General features: G+C 54.3%; 4 protein-coding genes across 4 annotated transcripts; 1 reads left to right on the top strand and 3 right to left on the bottom strand.

Moving 5' to 3' along the window:
* Positions 1 to 264: 264 nt before the first annotated feature.
* Positions 265 to 1531, bottom strand: BO86DRAFT_209218 (uncharacterized protein). The gene has a single exon (XM_025666821.1). The coding sequence runs from the start codon at positions 1435 to 1437 to the stop codon at positions 367 to 369; it is 1071 nt and encodes a 356-aa protein (XP_025530776.1). The 5' UTR covers positions 1438 to 1531; the 3' UTR covers positions 265 to 366.
* Positions 1532 to 1919: 388 nt separating this feature from the next.
* Positions 1920 to 3083, bottom strand: BO86DRAFT_209216 (p53-like transcription factor). Its single transcript, XM_025666820.1, has one exon. The coding sequence runs from the start codon at positions 2924 to 2926 to the stop codon at positions 1985 to 1987; it is 942 nt and encodes a 313-aa protein (XP_025530775.1). The 5' UTR covers positions 2927 to 3083; the 3' UTR covers positions 1920 to 1984.
* A 1583-nt stretch (positions 3084 to 4666) lies between these two features.
* Positions 4667 to 7590, top strand: hexA (putative Woronin body protein HexA; the record flags this gene model as incomplete). The annotated part of the gene is made up of 4 exons (XM_025670538.1): positions 4667 to 4699; positions 4837 to 4874; positions 5493 to 5918; positions 6513 to 7590. The coding sequence occupies 4 exons, from the start codon at positions 4667 to 4669 to the stop codon at positions 7588 to 7590; spliced, it is 1575 nt and encodes a 524-aa protein (XP_025530774.1).
* Positions 7591 to 9180: 1590 nt separating this feature from the next.
* On the bottom strand, positions 9181 to 13560 carry BO86DRAFT_209160 (uncharacterized protein). The gene is made up of 2 exons (XM_025666819.1): positions 13395 to 13560; positions 9181 to 13325 (listed from the first exon to the last, which is right to left on the bottom strand). The coding sequence occupies exons 1-2, from the start codon at positions 13428 to 13430 to the stop codon at positions 9372 to 9374; spliced, it is 3990 nt and encodes a 1329-aa protein (XP_025530773.1). The 5' UTR covers positions 13431 to 13560; the 3' UTR covers positions 9181 to 9371.
* Between the last annotated feature and the right edge of the window lie 39 nt (positions 13561 to 13599).

Raw genomic sequence — 13599 nt, 5'->3', positions numbered from 1 at the left:
CCTTGTAAACGCATGAAACAACGGCACAAGGTCTCGATGGCCATGCTCCTTCGCCCAGATCACTGCCGTGCGGCCGTCCTCATCCTCGCAAGCCACATCGATGTCGTCTCGACGGAGCAAGACCTCCACCACGTGTGCGACGCCGCGCCGCGCCGCCCACATGAGCGGGGTCGCGCCGTTCCGATCCCGGGCATTCACATCCACCCCGCGGCCCGGCTGCTGAAGCAAACACCGCACGATCTCCAGGTGACCGGCCGCGGCGGCAAAGGTCAGTGGCGTCCAGAGGAGTGGATGTGCCGTGGACTTATGACAGCAACTGACGCCATATACTCGGATTCTTGCAATAGCGCAAGCCAGGGGTGTCGGTCACATTTTCGGATTTGCAAGCATCCACCGCTCTCGACATACCAGGCGCGGAGATCGCCTCCTCCGGCTGGTCCTGTATGTTGTAGGTTGGATAGAATATTCCTTATGATGGCTCTCGCAGAGGAACGAATTTTCAGCATCGGCAGACCACATCTCCAAGAACCCATGGAAATCATGAGTGAATGCGTCTTGGAAGGATTTTGTGTCCGTCGGCCGAGACAACTGGTCCGGGAAAACGCGCTTCACGGAATTTTGAATGTTTTCCAACCGAAACAATTTCGATAGAGGCACTCGGAGTGCATTTCCTGTCCTTGCACTAATCTCCAGTCCTATTCTCACTTGGAGCGTCTGCGGATCCGGATAGTCATCCTGCCATAGGAACAAGAGCACGGATTTCATTGACCGCCCCGGCATCCCCTTGAAACTCACCCCAGCACTCATATTGACGAACTTGGAGAATCCCACATTTGCACTTTCTGTATCGGCTGCCCAATTCGGCCGTTCAACCCCAAGGAATGTGAACTCACTCGTTTCCCGCAGTTTTGGCCCGAGCCCCCGGTAGTCCAAGCCCACATGGCATTGCGCCGTCGCCATGGTATGAGTAGAAGATATGACAGATGATGACCCGATGGCAAGTACTGCTGTGTCCTTGAAAGGAAAAGAGGACTCGGGTAGCTGCTCGCCCAACTTAAACCAATGACAACTGACGGTTTCTTCTTTGCCTGCCTCGGGTCTCAGATCCACTATAGTACCTCGTTCGAGTTCGATTTGCCCAATCAATCCTTCGCGCGAATAGGATCTTCTCAATGGGCCCCATAGATCAGCCATCGATTCGACTGAAGTCACCAATGTTCTTTCGCGCGTCATCTCGGCGTTTCCCCGGCAGAACACCCAGACTGGCCCTCCAATGTATTCATGAAGACAGCTCAGACGAACCCGGCGGAGCGAAATGAAATCATCGCCAGCACCTTCTGACATGGGAAATTGGAATTCTATTTCCGAGTCCAAGTACTTCTCGTAAAAGGCGGAGGCGTGTGATCCGGAGTAAGATACCAGACCTATGCCAAGCATAGGGATCAAGGAATTAAATTGAACGACAATGTCAGCGTGTGAAGTAGCGGAGCAACATTCGATACCGAATCCGGTGAAGATTGTGCGGCCACTCTACTCTCAGATAAATGCTCTGGGGCCGGCTCTGACAGGCCGAGGCCTAAAGCAAGAGTGTCGTGAAGAGTGTCCAGGACATTACTACCACAGGGTATGACCTTAACAGATTCTCTATCATCTGGCGGTTCGACGAGGATACTATATCCCTTTCCCGCGAACCCTATGTTCTCCATCAATCGCAGTCCTCCCTTCGCATTGCTCAGTATTTTCATCAGGAACGCGAGGAGCTCGGGCCATGGTGTTGTTGATAAGGGCATGGCAAGCAGGATAAGGGGGCAATTTTGGGCGATTTCCCATTCCAGGCCCTCGAGTCTTCCGTAATACCGGTCAGGATCGAGAATCGGATTCAAGTCCAATTCCTTAGTGCTCTCTTCAGTTGGAATCTTAAAGTCTTTGTGCCACTCACCGCGTTCAAGGACAAGATTGAACAGATTCGATGCCCTACAATGATCTATTTCCTGTCTGAAGCCACTGGAATCGTCCATAGGAGCAGACATGTCCTTCCGTACGTCCTTGTATGCCCCGGAGATCGACCACGTATGATCAATGGTTCTGAAGTCCTCCTAGCGATTCTCAGCCATTGCAGGTCTCGCTCATTCCCCCCACTTGAAACTTGCACATGAAGCTCAACGATGAGATTATAGTATTGTTGCGCTGCGCGCCTTTTGCCGTTGTTTGCCGCGGCCTTTTGAAACCGTACGCGCTCGAATGTATGAAACACCGGTCGGGCTTCGCCTGTCTCATTGCTCTGCAGTGTGTTGCTGCGGGGAATGCTTGTGTGATCGGATCGGCCTGCTCTCTCTCTATCTGTTGTATCTGGTATGAAGGGGAACAAAGGTAGCCTTTGTGGTCTTCTCTCAGACGGCTTATCCCTTCTGGGGGTATGCTGTATTAATTCTTGAGCCACTTCCCCATCCTTACCGTGGCTAATCGCCGAAATCGTCACGGAGAAGCCCTGTATTCGCTTGGCGTCTGCTCCATTGGGCTGTATAAACAGCCCATCGTCTATAGCGGTCGGCACGTAAACGACACATGAGACTGAGAAATAGTTACGGCGATACCCCGTCCATCGGCCATTGTTGTCCTGAAAGAAACCTTTGCGAATTGACGCATCAAATCTGGGCTGGACAACATCCTTGCTTCCTATTGTGACATTGTAATAGATTTCTGGCTCAGTGAATAGAGGACATGGGACGGGTTCAATATCTAGATGTCGACTATCCATACCCGTGTGGCTGCTGGTCACGGAACGGTACTCGGGGGGCACCGGAGAGTGTGGACTCCCCAGCGAGGGGCTGCTTTCGTGAGGGTTTCTGCGGGAGGTGTGATCTTCTTCTATAGAGGTCTGTCCGTGGGTGTGGGAGGTGTCTTTGGCGGGGTCGGTGGTATCCATCAGGTCGCATAGGGTCGACTCCTGGCTTTGTGATGCAAGCTTCGGGCTGCTTGCTTCTGGATGAGCACCCCGAATGGAATCATGCTCAGCATGCTTTTCTGAGGTTAGAATCCATCGTGCGGTGAGACATGTCACTCTAAATTGATAGAGATCAATACGTGATGAATTGATGAGGGATTCTTTTGGGCATCCAGAATTCCAACGCAGTTCTCATGCGGGGTAATGAGCTAACGTAATCCGCAAGCGAGTGATGAATACAAGCGAGTGACAAATCTTTCATACCACCTTAGATCTTCAAATCTACAATCCTGAATACCGTTTATGGTCTCCAAAGGGCCATCCATATTCACGTAGTATCATGCATCGTGGATGCTTGTTCGTACTGCTTAGGGAAACGGAGGTATATGAAGTCGCGCTAGGCCTGATCTGGAAGCGCCTGTTTCCTCCCGAGTCCCGTCAGCCTGGGCTGGCCGCATTGTACCTTCGTTCTCATTACAGAGGTGGCGAGCACATCGTATCCATACTGAGGTGAGCTTGGATATATGCACTGGTGACTGTAGATGAAGACTCACTGGCTGCTGTTGCTCGTGGGGTCGATAATATCGGCTGAAAGACACAGCTTCGGGCGCACGAGGGCCAGACCGGACAACAGTGCCATCCCTACACCAAGTCGGAGTCAAGTACAGTGCATTTACATATGATCTGTCAATTCCAGACTCTAAGCCTCTACCGTCCATTCAGAGTATCCGAACCGCATCGTTAGTTGCCAATGTGCCATGCTCACGACACACGCATGGTGACGAATGCCAAAAGACTCCACTGCGATCGCTGGCACCGTGATCCAGTATCTACATGTTATGGAGTTTACCCGTGTCAGCTACCCGACCGGCACCGACCACAACCAGAAAGCTGGCAACCAAGGAAATCCTACACCAAACGGGAACAAGGTGGATCTGTCCAGACTCGAGACATCGAGACTAGCTTTCCACCCGAAACAACCAGCTGTGCGCTGACTGACCATTGCTACATGTGTATCTCGCTCTTGAAGAGAGTTAAGAATAGTCAGCGCCAATGCACCAATGTGACGGGCTGGAAGCCAAATGTAACCGAAATGAGGCTGGGAATTGGCTGGCTGGATTGATGGATCATGGATCATGAATGGCTGGGCCGTTGAATGGCCCCTTCCACCCCCCCTCCCCGGTCGGGTCCACATCCAAGTGCGATCAGCAGCAAGCTGGGCACTCCCCCCAGAGGCAACGGGGACCGAGGTGCCTGCTCAGCGCTCAGCTCTCCAATGGCCGGACACCACGAATAGATCCGGTAAATGGATCATGGTCCGGCCAACTGTGGGCAGGGCCACGGCGTTTGAAGAAACATCATGCTGCAGGCAGGTTGCTGCTTGTAAGCCTGATCGTACACATGGACACAACCACTGATTGTGATACATAATCAACGGAGCTGCGCTCTTGCTGACAGGAAACATTTGACGATGGAATAGTCGGAGCGAGAACACACCAGACCCCAGCCTCCGGCTTACTTTATTGCATGGATGTTTCATTTTTCTCGTTTTGTTTCCTCGGTTGTTGCGATTGTCTGAGAACGAGCGCGGGATGGACGGAGGATCCAGAGAGAAAGAGAGGGGCTGGCAGCAGGCAAGCGCATTGAGCGTCGATCGGCTGAAGCTCCAGCTCCAGGGAGCTCGGATTTCCGATGCGACCCGGGGAAACCGGCCCAGTTGCCATGGGGACCCGGAGGTGGCTGGCCAGCCTCGTGGTGTGTGCGTTGGGAGGATAGAGCAGGGTCGGCCTGCATGTGAACGATGAGGGAAGAATTGATCAATCAACTGCGCGGTGGATCAAGGTTATTAGCGCTGGTTGGGCTTGATTTGGGAGGATAAATTCCCTATATAGATCAGCGTGGTCGAGATAAGTGTGGGAGGTGAACTAGAGTAAGTTTGAGTTGCAGATTCAGGAACCGTGGTTTGTAGGCGAATTTCTGAACTGAACCTCGGGTCGTTCCCTTGCCCACCCACCCACCCACCTGCCTCTTCGATTGTAGATTTGATAGTATGGAGTCCGGATGAACAGGGCAAAGTAGGAGGAAGGGACTAGAAAGTCAATTGGAGTGGGTTAGAAGCTGATTAGATAGGGATGATTGGGGATGTCTGGGAATAACATCGCCCCCAGAAACGGCAAGGTGTGGTAAACAAAACGCGTGACGAGGGAAACCATCCGCAATTGTATTTCAGCGGGTTTGTTCCCCTCCTCCTCCTCCTCCACTTCTGTCCTTCTCCTCCCTCTTCTCTTTCTCCTCTTCTTCTCTTCTTTCTCCATCCTCTTTCATCTCTTCTTCCCTTACCCTTACCCTCACATTCCTATCCCCTCAAGCTTTTTAAGCTTATCTTTTATCTCACATTCCTCATCAGGAACCTTCTCCGCATTCCTCGGGTAGTTTGATCTATCAACTTCCCCTCCACCCCCTTCCATCTCTTTACGAGAAAGACTTCTCTTCTCCCTAAGAGTCTTTTCTTGTCTCGCCTTTCGAGTTGTTTTTAACAGTTCGAAAGGGATTCGAGAAAGGACGCCGACAGGACAGCCAATCTGGACTTTGACGCCCGCGTCCCCATCCCCTTCAGTGTCTTCCCGTCGTCGTACCGGAGTGACGCTGTTCCTGAAGCTACTCTCGCGGCCACAGCCAGAGTAGAGGAAGAAGTCAATCTCGATCGCACTTCGCACGTCGAACGGGAAGATACTCGAACCTCTGCTCCTCTTCCCGACCCGCGTGTCTACGGAAAGGAAGAAATCGACCTTCACTTCGTTGAGCGCGATCAGTTTGCTTCGGTGCCCGAGCCTCATCGTCACGAACATCACCACCACCACAAGCACTCCTCGCGCCCCAACGACGTCAGTGTCCACTTTGACGAGCGAGTCACTACTACCACTAGTACTGCTCCTCCGCCCCGGTACCCCGAGGTTGATCTAACTCGCGAACGGTATGTTGAAATCCATTGAAACGTTTTCTGTTTTTCTTTCTGGTTATAAAGATTTGTCCGGTGTCTACCTAGACTGTAGTCTAGCACCGACAGCAAACCAAGTGGAGAAACAGAGAGAGGCCAAAAGAAGCGGTGTCACCATCATCGAATCTCTCTTGGCCTAATGCGCTCTAGTTCGCCTCCTCCACTTCTTGGTGGTCGGTCCTTTTGATTTATTTTTATTTTTTTTCTTATTTTATTTATTTTGTTTTCTTTTCTGTTTTGTGATTTCTTACGTGGCACCAAAACAAACAAATCACCCAATGGTCCCTTGGCCCTAAAGGGAAGCTGACTGGGTCTTCCCGTGCTTTCCCACTCTTTCCCATTCCCCATTCTCTCCTCTCTTTCTCCTCTTTTCTCCTCCACCACCCGCCCTCTTATACTTTCCCACCCACACACACCTTACACTTTGCCTGACTATTACCTCTCCCCCCTTCCCTCCCCCCTTATACCTACATACCTTTCTTTTCTCTTGTCCCACCCAATCATCTCTTATCCGCTTCCCCTCCCTTGTCAATCCCAATCTGACATCTCATCCTTTCTTTCCCTTTACAGCTATCGTGAACCGTCGGTCCGTTTCCAAGACCGTCAACCCACGTACGATCAAGCTCTTCAGACTCAGCTCGATATCACTGAGCGTGAGTACCGTCGTCGGGTCAACAACCCTACCTACGACGTCAACCCCGCCTACAACCGGTCTACCCAGGCTCCTGCCGTAGACTCCTACGCCCCAGGCCCCCGCCAGCAGACCAGGGACGTATCGTACGACCGCACTGTCCAATCGGAGATCGACGTCTCTTACGACCGTGCGTACCAGTCCAAGCCCGTCGACAGCTACCAACGGGACCCCTACAGCCGCCGTCAACAGAGTGTTGAGCCGGTTCCCCAAGCTCCTGCTTCTTCAGCCAACGTTAAGGTCTACAAGCCCAAGACTGTTGTGGATTCCCCTCCTTCTCGCAAGATGGGCTACTACGACGACGACGGTAACTATCACTCCTTCCGTCGTGGTGTGGAGCGCGTTGCCGACCGCATCATGCACCCCACCTCCTCCCACCACCACCACCATGGTCACAAGGACCACGAGGAACTAGTCGTCGCTGACGAACGCGGGCCAGTTCGATTCCGTGAAGGCGTCCGCGAGGATGTCCGCATCGTGGAGCCCCGTGCCGGCAACTCCTCCGCCACCGCCGAGACCGTGCCGATCCCCGTCCACTTCATCCGCATCGGCGACATCCTGATCCTCCAGGGTCGTCCCTGCCAGGTGATCCGCATCTCCGTCTCCCCTCAGACCGGCCAGCACCGCTACCTGGGTGTCGACCTCTTCACCCGGGAGCTCCAGGAGGAGTCCAGCTTCGTCTCCAACCCCTCCCCCTCGGTGGTCGTCCAGACCATGCTTGGTCCCGTCTACAAGACCTACCGGATCCTGGACCTCCGCGATGACGGCCGCCTGGTCGCCATGACCGAGACCGGTGATGTCAAGCAGGGCCTGCCCGTCGTTCCCCAGGGTCACCTCTTCCGTCGCATCCGTGAGGCGTTCGAGGATGGCCGTGGCAGCGTCCGTGCCCTTGTCATCAACGACGGTGGCCGCGAGTTGGTCGTTGACTACAAGGTGGTCCACGCTTCCCGCTTGTAAGCCTTTACTCGGTTGGGAATGGTGCCCGTGGGCGGGAACCGTGGTCACTCCCGCAAAGCATCAACCACGGACCGCCCATGGGTCTTTGACTTTTCTTTTGTGTTTTTCTTTTTCACTCGCAGCGCACGATCATTGATGACCTGAGAAATTAAATCTTGTATCTGATGGATTCACGTATGATGGAATGGCCTTTTGACAAAAACTGTTTACTTGAATGTATCATGGCCTTCTTGTATCTAGCAATAATGGATGTAGATCATGATCTAGACTGGCTTCAAGTAGACTGACCTTGCCCTTTGTGAATATGAATCGGGAAAACCTTGACCACGTTTCCAGGGGCTGGAACCTCTGTGCCTGATAATACTTAGTAGAGTATGATAGATAGCTCGAGCTTCAACACTCATCAAACACACCAAGGAAATAGGAATAAGAAGAGAAGTCTTCATCGTCAGATGTGGTTGGCATTTGCAACCATGTTTTTTTCTTTTTTTTTTCCCCCTTCTTTCTTTCTCTTTTTTTTTTTTGGGATGGTCCGGCCCTTCCGTCACCAGTATGGAAGCTTTTAGAGGATATGTTAGTTCAGTTGGATTGGAGACTGCGTGGTGTGTGGTGAGTGTGGTGTTGGCTTCGTTTCCGGACTATTTGCTTAGGTATTTGGCTGGATGCCCGGGGGTAGAATAGAGATTCGATGTGTTCCACCCAAGGGGAATGAAATATCCAGATCTTCAAACCCGGGCAGGGGGGGGGTCTTTACTGTCTGCGGAGGATCCACGCATGGCTTCGCTTGTTGTTCCTATGTACAGTACAGAGTACAGTACAGTACTTCCTCCCGCGCCTGGTTGGGCATACACCTACCTGTACTCGGGGGTATGCTTGGGATCTACTTCGTATCGCAATCAAGAGAGAGATCAGGATACACAGATGATTTCCAGTTTGGGGAATTGATAGCCGAAAAGGGAAGGTGGGTGAAGGACTGAGCCCCCTGAGGCGCCAGGCTACCTACCCCCGCAGGCACGAGGTATACCTACTATAGTAACCTCCCTGGCCCAAAGTTACTGTCTGTGTGTACAGTCCACCTTCCCATCTCGCCCCTGAATCCAACTACGCACAAGTCCCCAGTTCAACGGTCAACGGTCAACGGTCAACGGTCACCGACAAACCCATTACTAAATTCAGCTTACACACACAAATCCTGGATTTTTTCCAGTCCATCGGCCGGACAGCGCCATCACGACCACTCGAAGCGAAAACGAAGGGTATCAACCAATTTTCAAACCCTAGTTGGAAAAGAAACAATAATCCCCTATGTCCGTCCATCCATCCATCCATCCATCCATCCACCACCCGTCCCGAGCGCCAGATATCCTTGTACCCTTAGCCATAGCCATAGCCATAGGTAGAAGACACCAACAAAAAGAAAATCCGTGTATCTCATCAAAGTGCCCCGGTGGTGAAAGCTCCTCCACCACACACACACACACACACACACACACACATCCCACTGAATCAGGTGACCTCCACCCACTTTCATCTCTGTGGAAAGTAAAGCTGCCTAAACTTTCCGACAAGAATTCGTTTGATAAGTATCATTGGCCTGCATTATGATTATAGGTAGTGGTTTCCGGATGCAGAGTAAGGTTCCGCGGATATTATAACAAAAGTACATCGAAATGGATCAAAGACCGAAGTAAATAAGTGCAAAGGAGGGAAGAAGAATGGCAAAAGATTGGTGCAATATATATAGTAGAAGTGAAAAAGTGAATGATAAGATGTGGGGTCGGTCAATCACGCAAACCGAAGGCCTTGCGGAGTCGGGGAAAGCGTTTTTTGCGTCCAGAAGATGCAATGACGACGTCGGCGGCGGGACGAGTATCGTTCTTCGTCGCCGATGCTGCTGGGATGGAAGGATCCTGATTCTCTTTGGAGGCGGGTCCGCCGGCAGGAGCGGGGATCGGGCTATTGCCGGCATGCTCGTCAACGGTCGCGAGGCGCTCGTCGACACCGTTGATGGTAGCTGCAGGTGCGGTTCCCGATTCCTTACGCTCGGTGCGTAACGGCCAACCGTCACTGCGCGAGGACCGTTGTGACGCACGTCGCACAAGCTTGGACGAGGTTGGCGGCGGCGGGTTGGTCGCCGTGATAGTGGTGACGACGTTGGTTTGAGCTCCAGGCAGTGGGGGATCTTGCTCGCCCTCGGCTCGGGAACGCTCTGAAAGACCGCCATTTCGAGTAGTACCGTTGGTGAGGGACCTGCGATTGACTGGCGATTTGGACTTGCGCATGCTGAACCGATGGAACAGTCCCGCCTTGCGCCCTCGGTTGGGCTGGAGAAACTCGTCCATCTCCTCATCCGTCATGCCACGACTCCGAGCCACTGCTGCCAAGGCAGGGTCCCGGGTTGGGCCTGACTTGCGGGGAGATGGCACAGCAGCTCGCGGTCGAGACGCAGCCGCCTGCCGCTCCTCGTCGGAGCTGTCTTCTAGCTCCGTTGAATCGCCATCGTGAGCGCCCTGTCGCCGAGGTATCCCTCGAACAGGGGGTAGCGGAGCTGGTGCTCGCTCATCCTCGTCGTCACTCGAGTCGTCATACCGATATCGTGATCTCCAATTGTCGAAGCCCTCGTCGTCGTCCGAATCAGGGAAGCGTGAAGTAAACCGACTACCAGGTACCTTGGATACCTTATTCTTCGGCGACTTATTGGAGAAGAATGAGCCCTTTTCGCGCTTGGTTCCATTCATTCGAAGCGTGGTTCGCATATTACCACCCGATTGCGGCGAACGCGGACGTGAGTCGGCGGGCGGGGACATTGTCCGGGATGGGGCCTGTCGGACTGGAGGGGCGCCCCGCATCGTCAGACGCATGGTGTGGTTTGACTCTGCCCGAGATGGACGACTGGCTCGCTTGAAGCTGCTCGAAGAATCGCTGTCACTGGATAATGTTCTCCGCGGAGTTGGTGCCTTGCCGTTCGCTGCTGACGCACGATTCTTACCGCCGACTCCATTCTGCATGGCAGCAGGACTCCATGACATTGGCCTCGCCCGGTCTTGAGTAGCAGTTGGCTGCATTGCAGTCGCCTGCGGGAAGTCAGAGGTCTTCGTTGCTGTGTTGTCTGCACGATTGCCTAGGTTGGGTTGTTCAACAGACTTGACATGGTGAGAAGCCGACCGTGCGAGGCCGACTTGGACTGAACCATTTTTACTTTCTGCCTGCGACGGCGCTGCGAAAGGAGGATAAGGAGACGAGAAAGGCATGGCTTGATGCACCGACTCGGGGGATTCTGGGACGGGACTGAGGGCTGTATCCTGCACTGGAGAGCTCGCACGGGCAATCTGACAGGTCTGTGGATACTCCGAATCCGACCACTCATCCGTATGATGTTGATCCTTATCAGAGAGACCAAGTCCTGCTGCTGAGCCTTGGAACGAGGGAAGCGACGGCCGGCCATCGACGACAGCATCAATGGAGCCAAAGCCATGGCCATTGACGCCCTCCTCCGCATCACTGTAAATGCTCTCTCCGGACTCGTCGTCAGTCTCTCGCTCTGCGGCTGAATCGACCATGACATCGGTGTCGTCCCATGTAATTGACTTTCTCTTAGACTTTGCCTGTGTGGGATCCGACTCTAAGGAGGAACGTGGAAAGCCCCCTGGGACTTCGTACCATTCCAAGCTCGGGCGCTCTTTTTCAAGTTCGGGCGAAGCTGGTTGAACAGTAATATCAGGAACTGCCAAAGTCTCTCTGGGAGTTTGTGGTTGTGTTGCCTCAGCTAGGGCGTTGACCTCCGCCGGGTGGCTGATTGCCGTGCCCGGCTGTTCTCCCTGATCACCCCTGTGACTCGATTCTGACGGACTTTCTAGCTCCAACACTGTTGGAAGGGGACTAGCAGGACGAATAAGTGTTGTGCTCTCTTGCGGCACCTCACTCCGAGCATTGACTAGGACACCTCCCACAGCATGGTCATTCGAGAACGAAAACCTCGACGTATCGATTGGAGAGTCGGACGAGGTCGTGGATTCATTGTCGCTAATCTCGCGAGGCTGCGGCTCCGGCTGGCCGCCCGTCCTGTTACCTCGAATGCTGCCAAATGACGGCAGTGCAAGCCGAGGTTTCAACATATGCTCAAATTCATCAGGCGTCCCGCTTCGGAGATTTTGTTTCCGCTTAGCAAACCACCCACCCTTACTCTTGGGCTTTGATTGCGGCGACTCGGGCAGAACTTCGTCGGGAGATGTCGGCGGGCTCGCTGCCGTGCCCACAATTTCCGCTTCATCATCGAAGCTGACTTTGGCATGCCTCTTTCGAGCCCCTTGCTTTGAACCATCATCGGACGCGACAGAAGTACCATCGGATAGTTCACTGAGCGCAGGGCCTGGTCGCAGCACTGTCTCTGGGTGGGGATCGGAAGCAAGGCCGTCTTTCCGGGTATGTTTTAGTGCGGATTTGGCCGGCGACACGGACCTTGGTGGGGGTTGGTGAAGGTGATCGCTCGGAAGGTTCGCCACCAATAGGTGTCGTGAGAAGCGAGCGGAGCGCCCGGGGCTGCTGGATTGACGCATATGTGACGGCTGCGGTTCGACACTGGCGTCGACGGAAGGCTGCGAGCTCGGCGGGCTTATCGGGGGGCTGAGTAATTGATCCTTAGTCTGGTCCGGCGTAGATTGCGGTTTGATGGTCTGTGGGCTCTCTGGTGTCACAGTACCCCCACGAGGGAGCTCTGCTCGCTGGGCGGGGGCAGAGGTTTCTGCCTGTTCCTCCCCTTGGGCATCTTCCGGCACTGTTGACGGGCGTTTCACCAAGGCAGGGCGTGTAGGATGTCGGGCTTCGGGTGCCAGGAGCTGCTGAGTCGGTGCTGGGTCCGGAATACTTCGATCTTGAGATGAAGTCCTCCGCGGAGACGCAGCAACTGGGCTCGCTTCTTGGCTTCGGGGTACAATGGCAGCCTGTGCAGCAGCCACCGCAGTCCCTGCAGACGATGGACGCTGTCCAGGGCTACCGGGGGAGACACCCCTAGTTTTGGCGCCGCGCGTTGCTCGGGGGCTATTGCTCGTAACCTTAGGAGACTCAGGAGCGGAAAGCTGACCGGCCAGAGAGGTAGTCGTCGATGCATCCATTTCCATCAAAGCCGTCGGCGATGTCGGCCGTGAGCCCATCGGATATGAGAAGTTGATCGAGTTTCGACTCGCGGGTCGTCGCAGCTCCGGGGACGGCGTCGATGCGGGCGCTTGTGCGGGCGCTCGTGTCGGCGGCTTGGGGGCAGCAGTTTGATCCCCGGTTGTTCCCTGGTCGGCCAGCGATTTTCCGCGCGGACTTTGTCGCAGTGATGGGCCCATGCTCACCGATCGACGTGCTTGGTCCTTTCGCCCGGTATATTCGCGGGGAATAGACGGGAGCGGCGGTGCGGGGTCGACATGCTCAGCGCTTGATGCGGGTCGCCGCGGGGATTGATCACGAAAAGTGCGATGCGTCATGGAGGCGGAACTACTGGAGCGACGGACCCCATTCCCGCTGATGGGTCGCAGACTCGGCGTGCCACTTAGTTGCGAGGAGACGGAAGTCCGCCGCTGCATCATCCGCTTGGTCTGCACATTTTCGACGGGGGTTGGGGTGGGGGTGAGGCTGCGCAGGGCGGCGGCCGCGGCGGCGGAGGAGAGACTGCTGGACGAGGGTTGGGATTTGAGAAAAGCATGGCTGGCAGCGGATTGCGCGGATTGAGAGGAGGAGGCCGAGAGAGGATGCTAGATGAATGAGCGGGCGATTAGCTTGTTGGAAGATCCGAATGCCATTCCCACGGAACGAGGGGTTACCTGATGTTGAGAGGAGCTCCTCTTTCTGCGGAACATGGCTCAGGCGGTCGTTGCCCAAGACGAGCGCAATTGAGTTTCCAAGCGACTGAGCCCGTGAACTCAACCTACAGCATATATTGATGGGTTGAATGGGCAATTTGATGTAGTGTATGAATGTGTTTTATTCAAGGGGATAGCGACGGAGGTCGACGGAGGGAGGGAAAAC

This window comes from Aspergillus japonicus, assembly GCF_003184785.1.
Source record: "Aspergillus japonicus CBS 114.51 unplaced genomic scaffold BO86scaffold_7, whole genome shotgun sequence".
Lineage (NCBI taxonomy): Eukaryota > Fungi > Ascomycota > Eurotiomycetes > Eurotiales > Aspergillaceae > Aspergillus > Aspergillus japonicus.
The sequence above is the reverse complement of the archived record's forward strand: the minus strand, read 5'-3'. Positions and strand labels throughout refer to the sequence as shown.

Bases quoted from the DNA above. Each gene is read 5' to 3' on its own strand.
- BO86DRAFT_209160 (XM_025666819.1), bottom strand. From the start codon at position 13,430: ATGTTCCGCAGAAAGAGGAGCTCCTCTCAACATCAG. The intron at 13,326-13,394 runs GTAACCCCTCGT...TCATTCATCTAG, and splicing joins GGAGCTCCTCTCAACATCAG to CATCCTCTCTCGGCCTCCTC.
- BO86DRAFT_209218 (XM_025666821.1), bottom strand. From the start codon at position 1,437: ATGCTTGGCATAGGTCTGGTATCTTACTCCGGATCACACGCCTCCGCC.
- BO86DRAFT_209216 (XM_025666820.1), bottom strand. From the start codon at position 2,926: ATGGATACCACCGACCCCGCCAAAGACACCTCCCACACCCACGGACAG.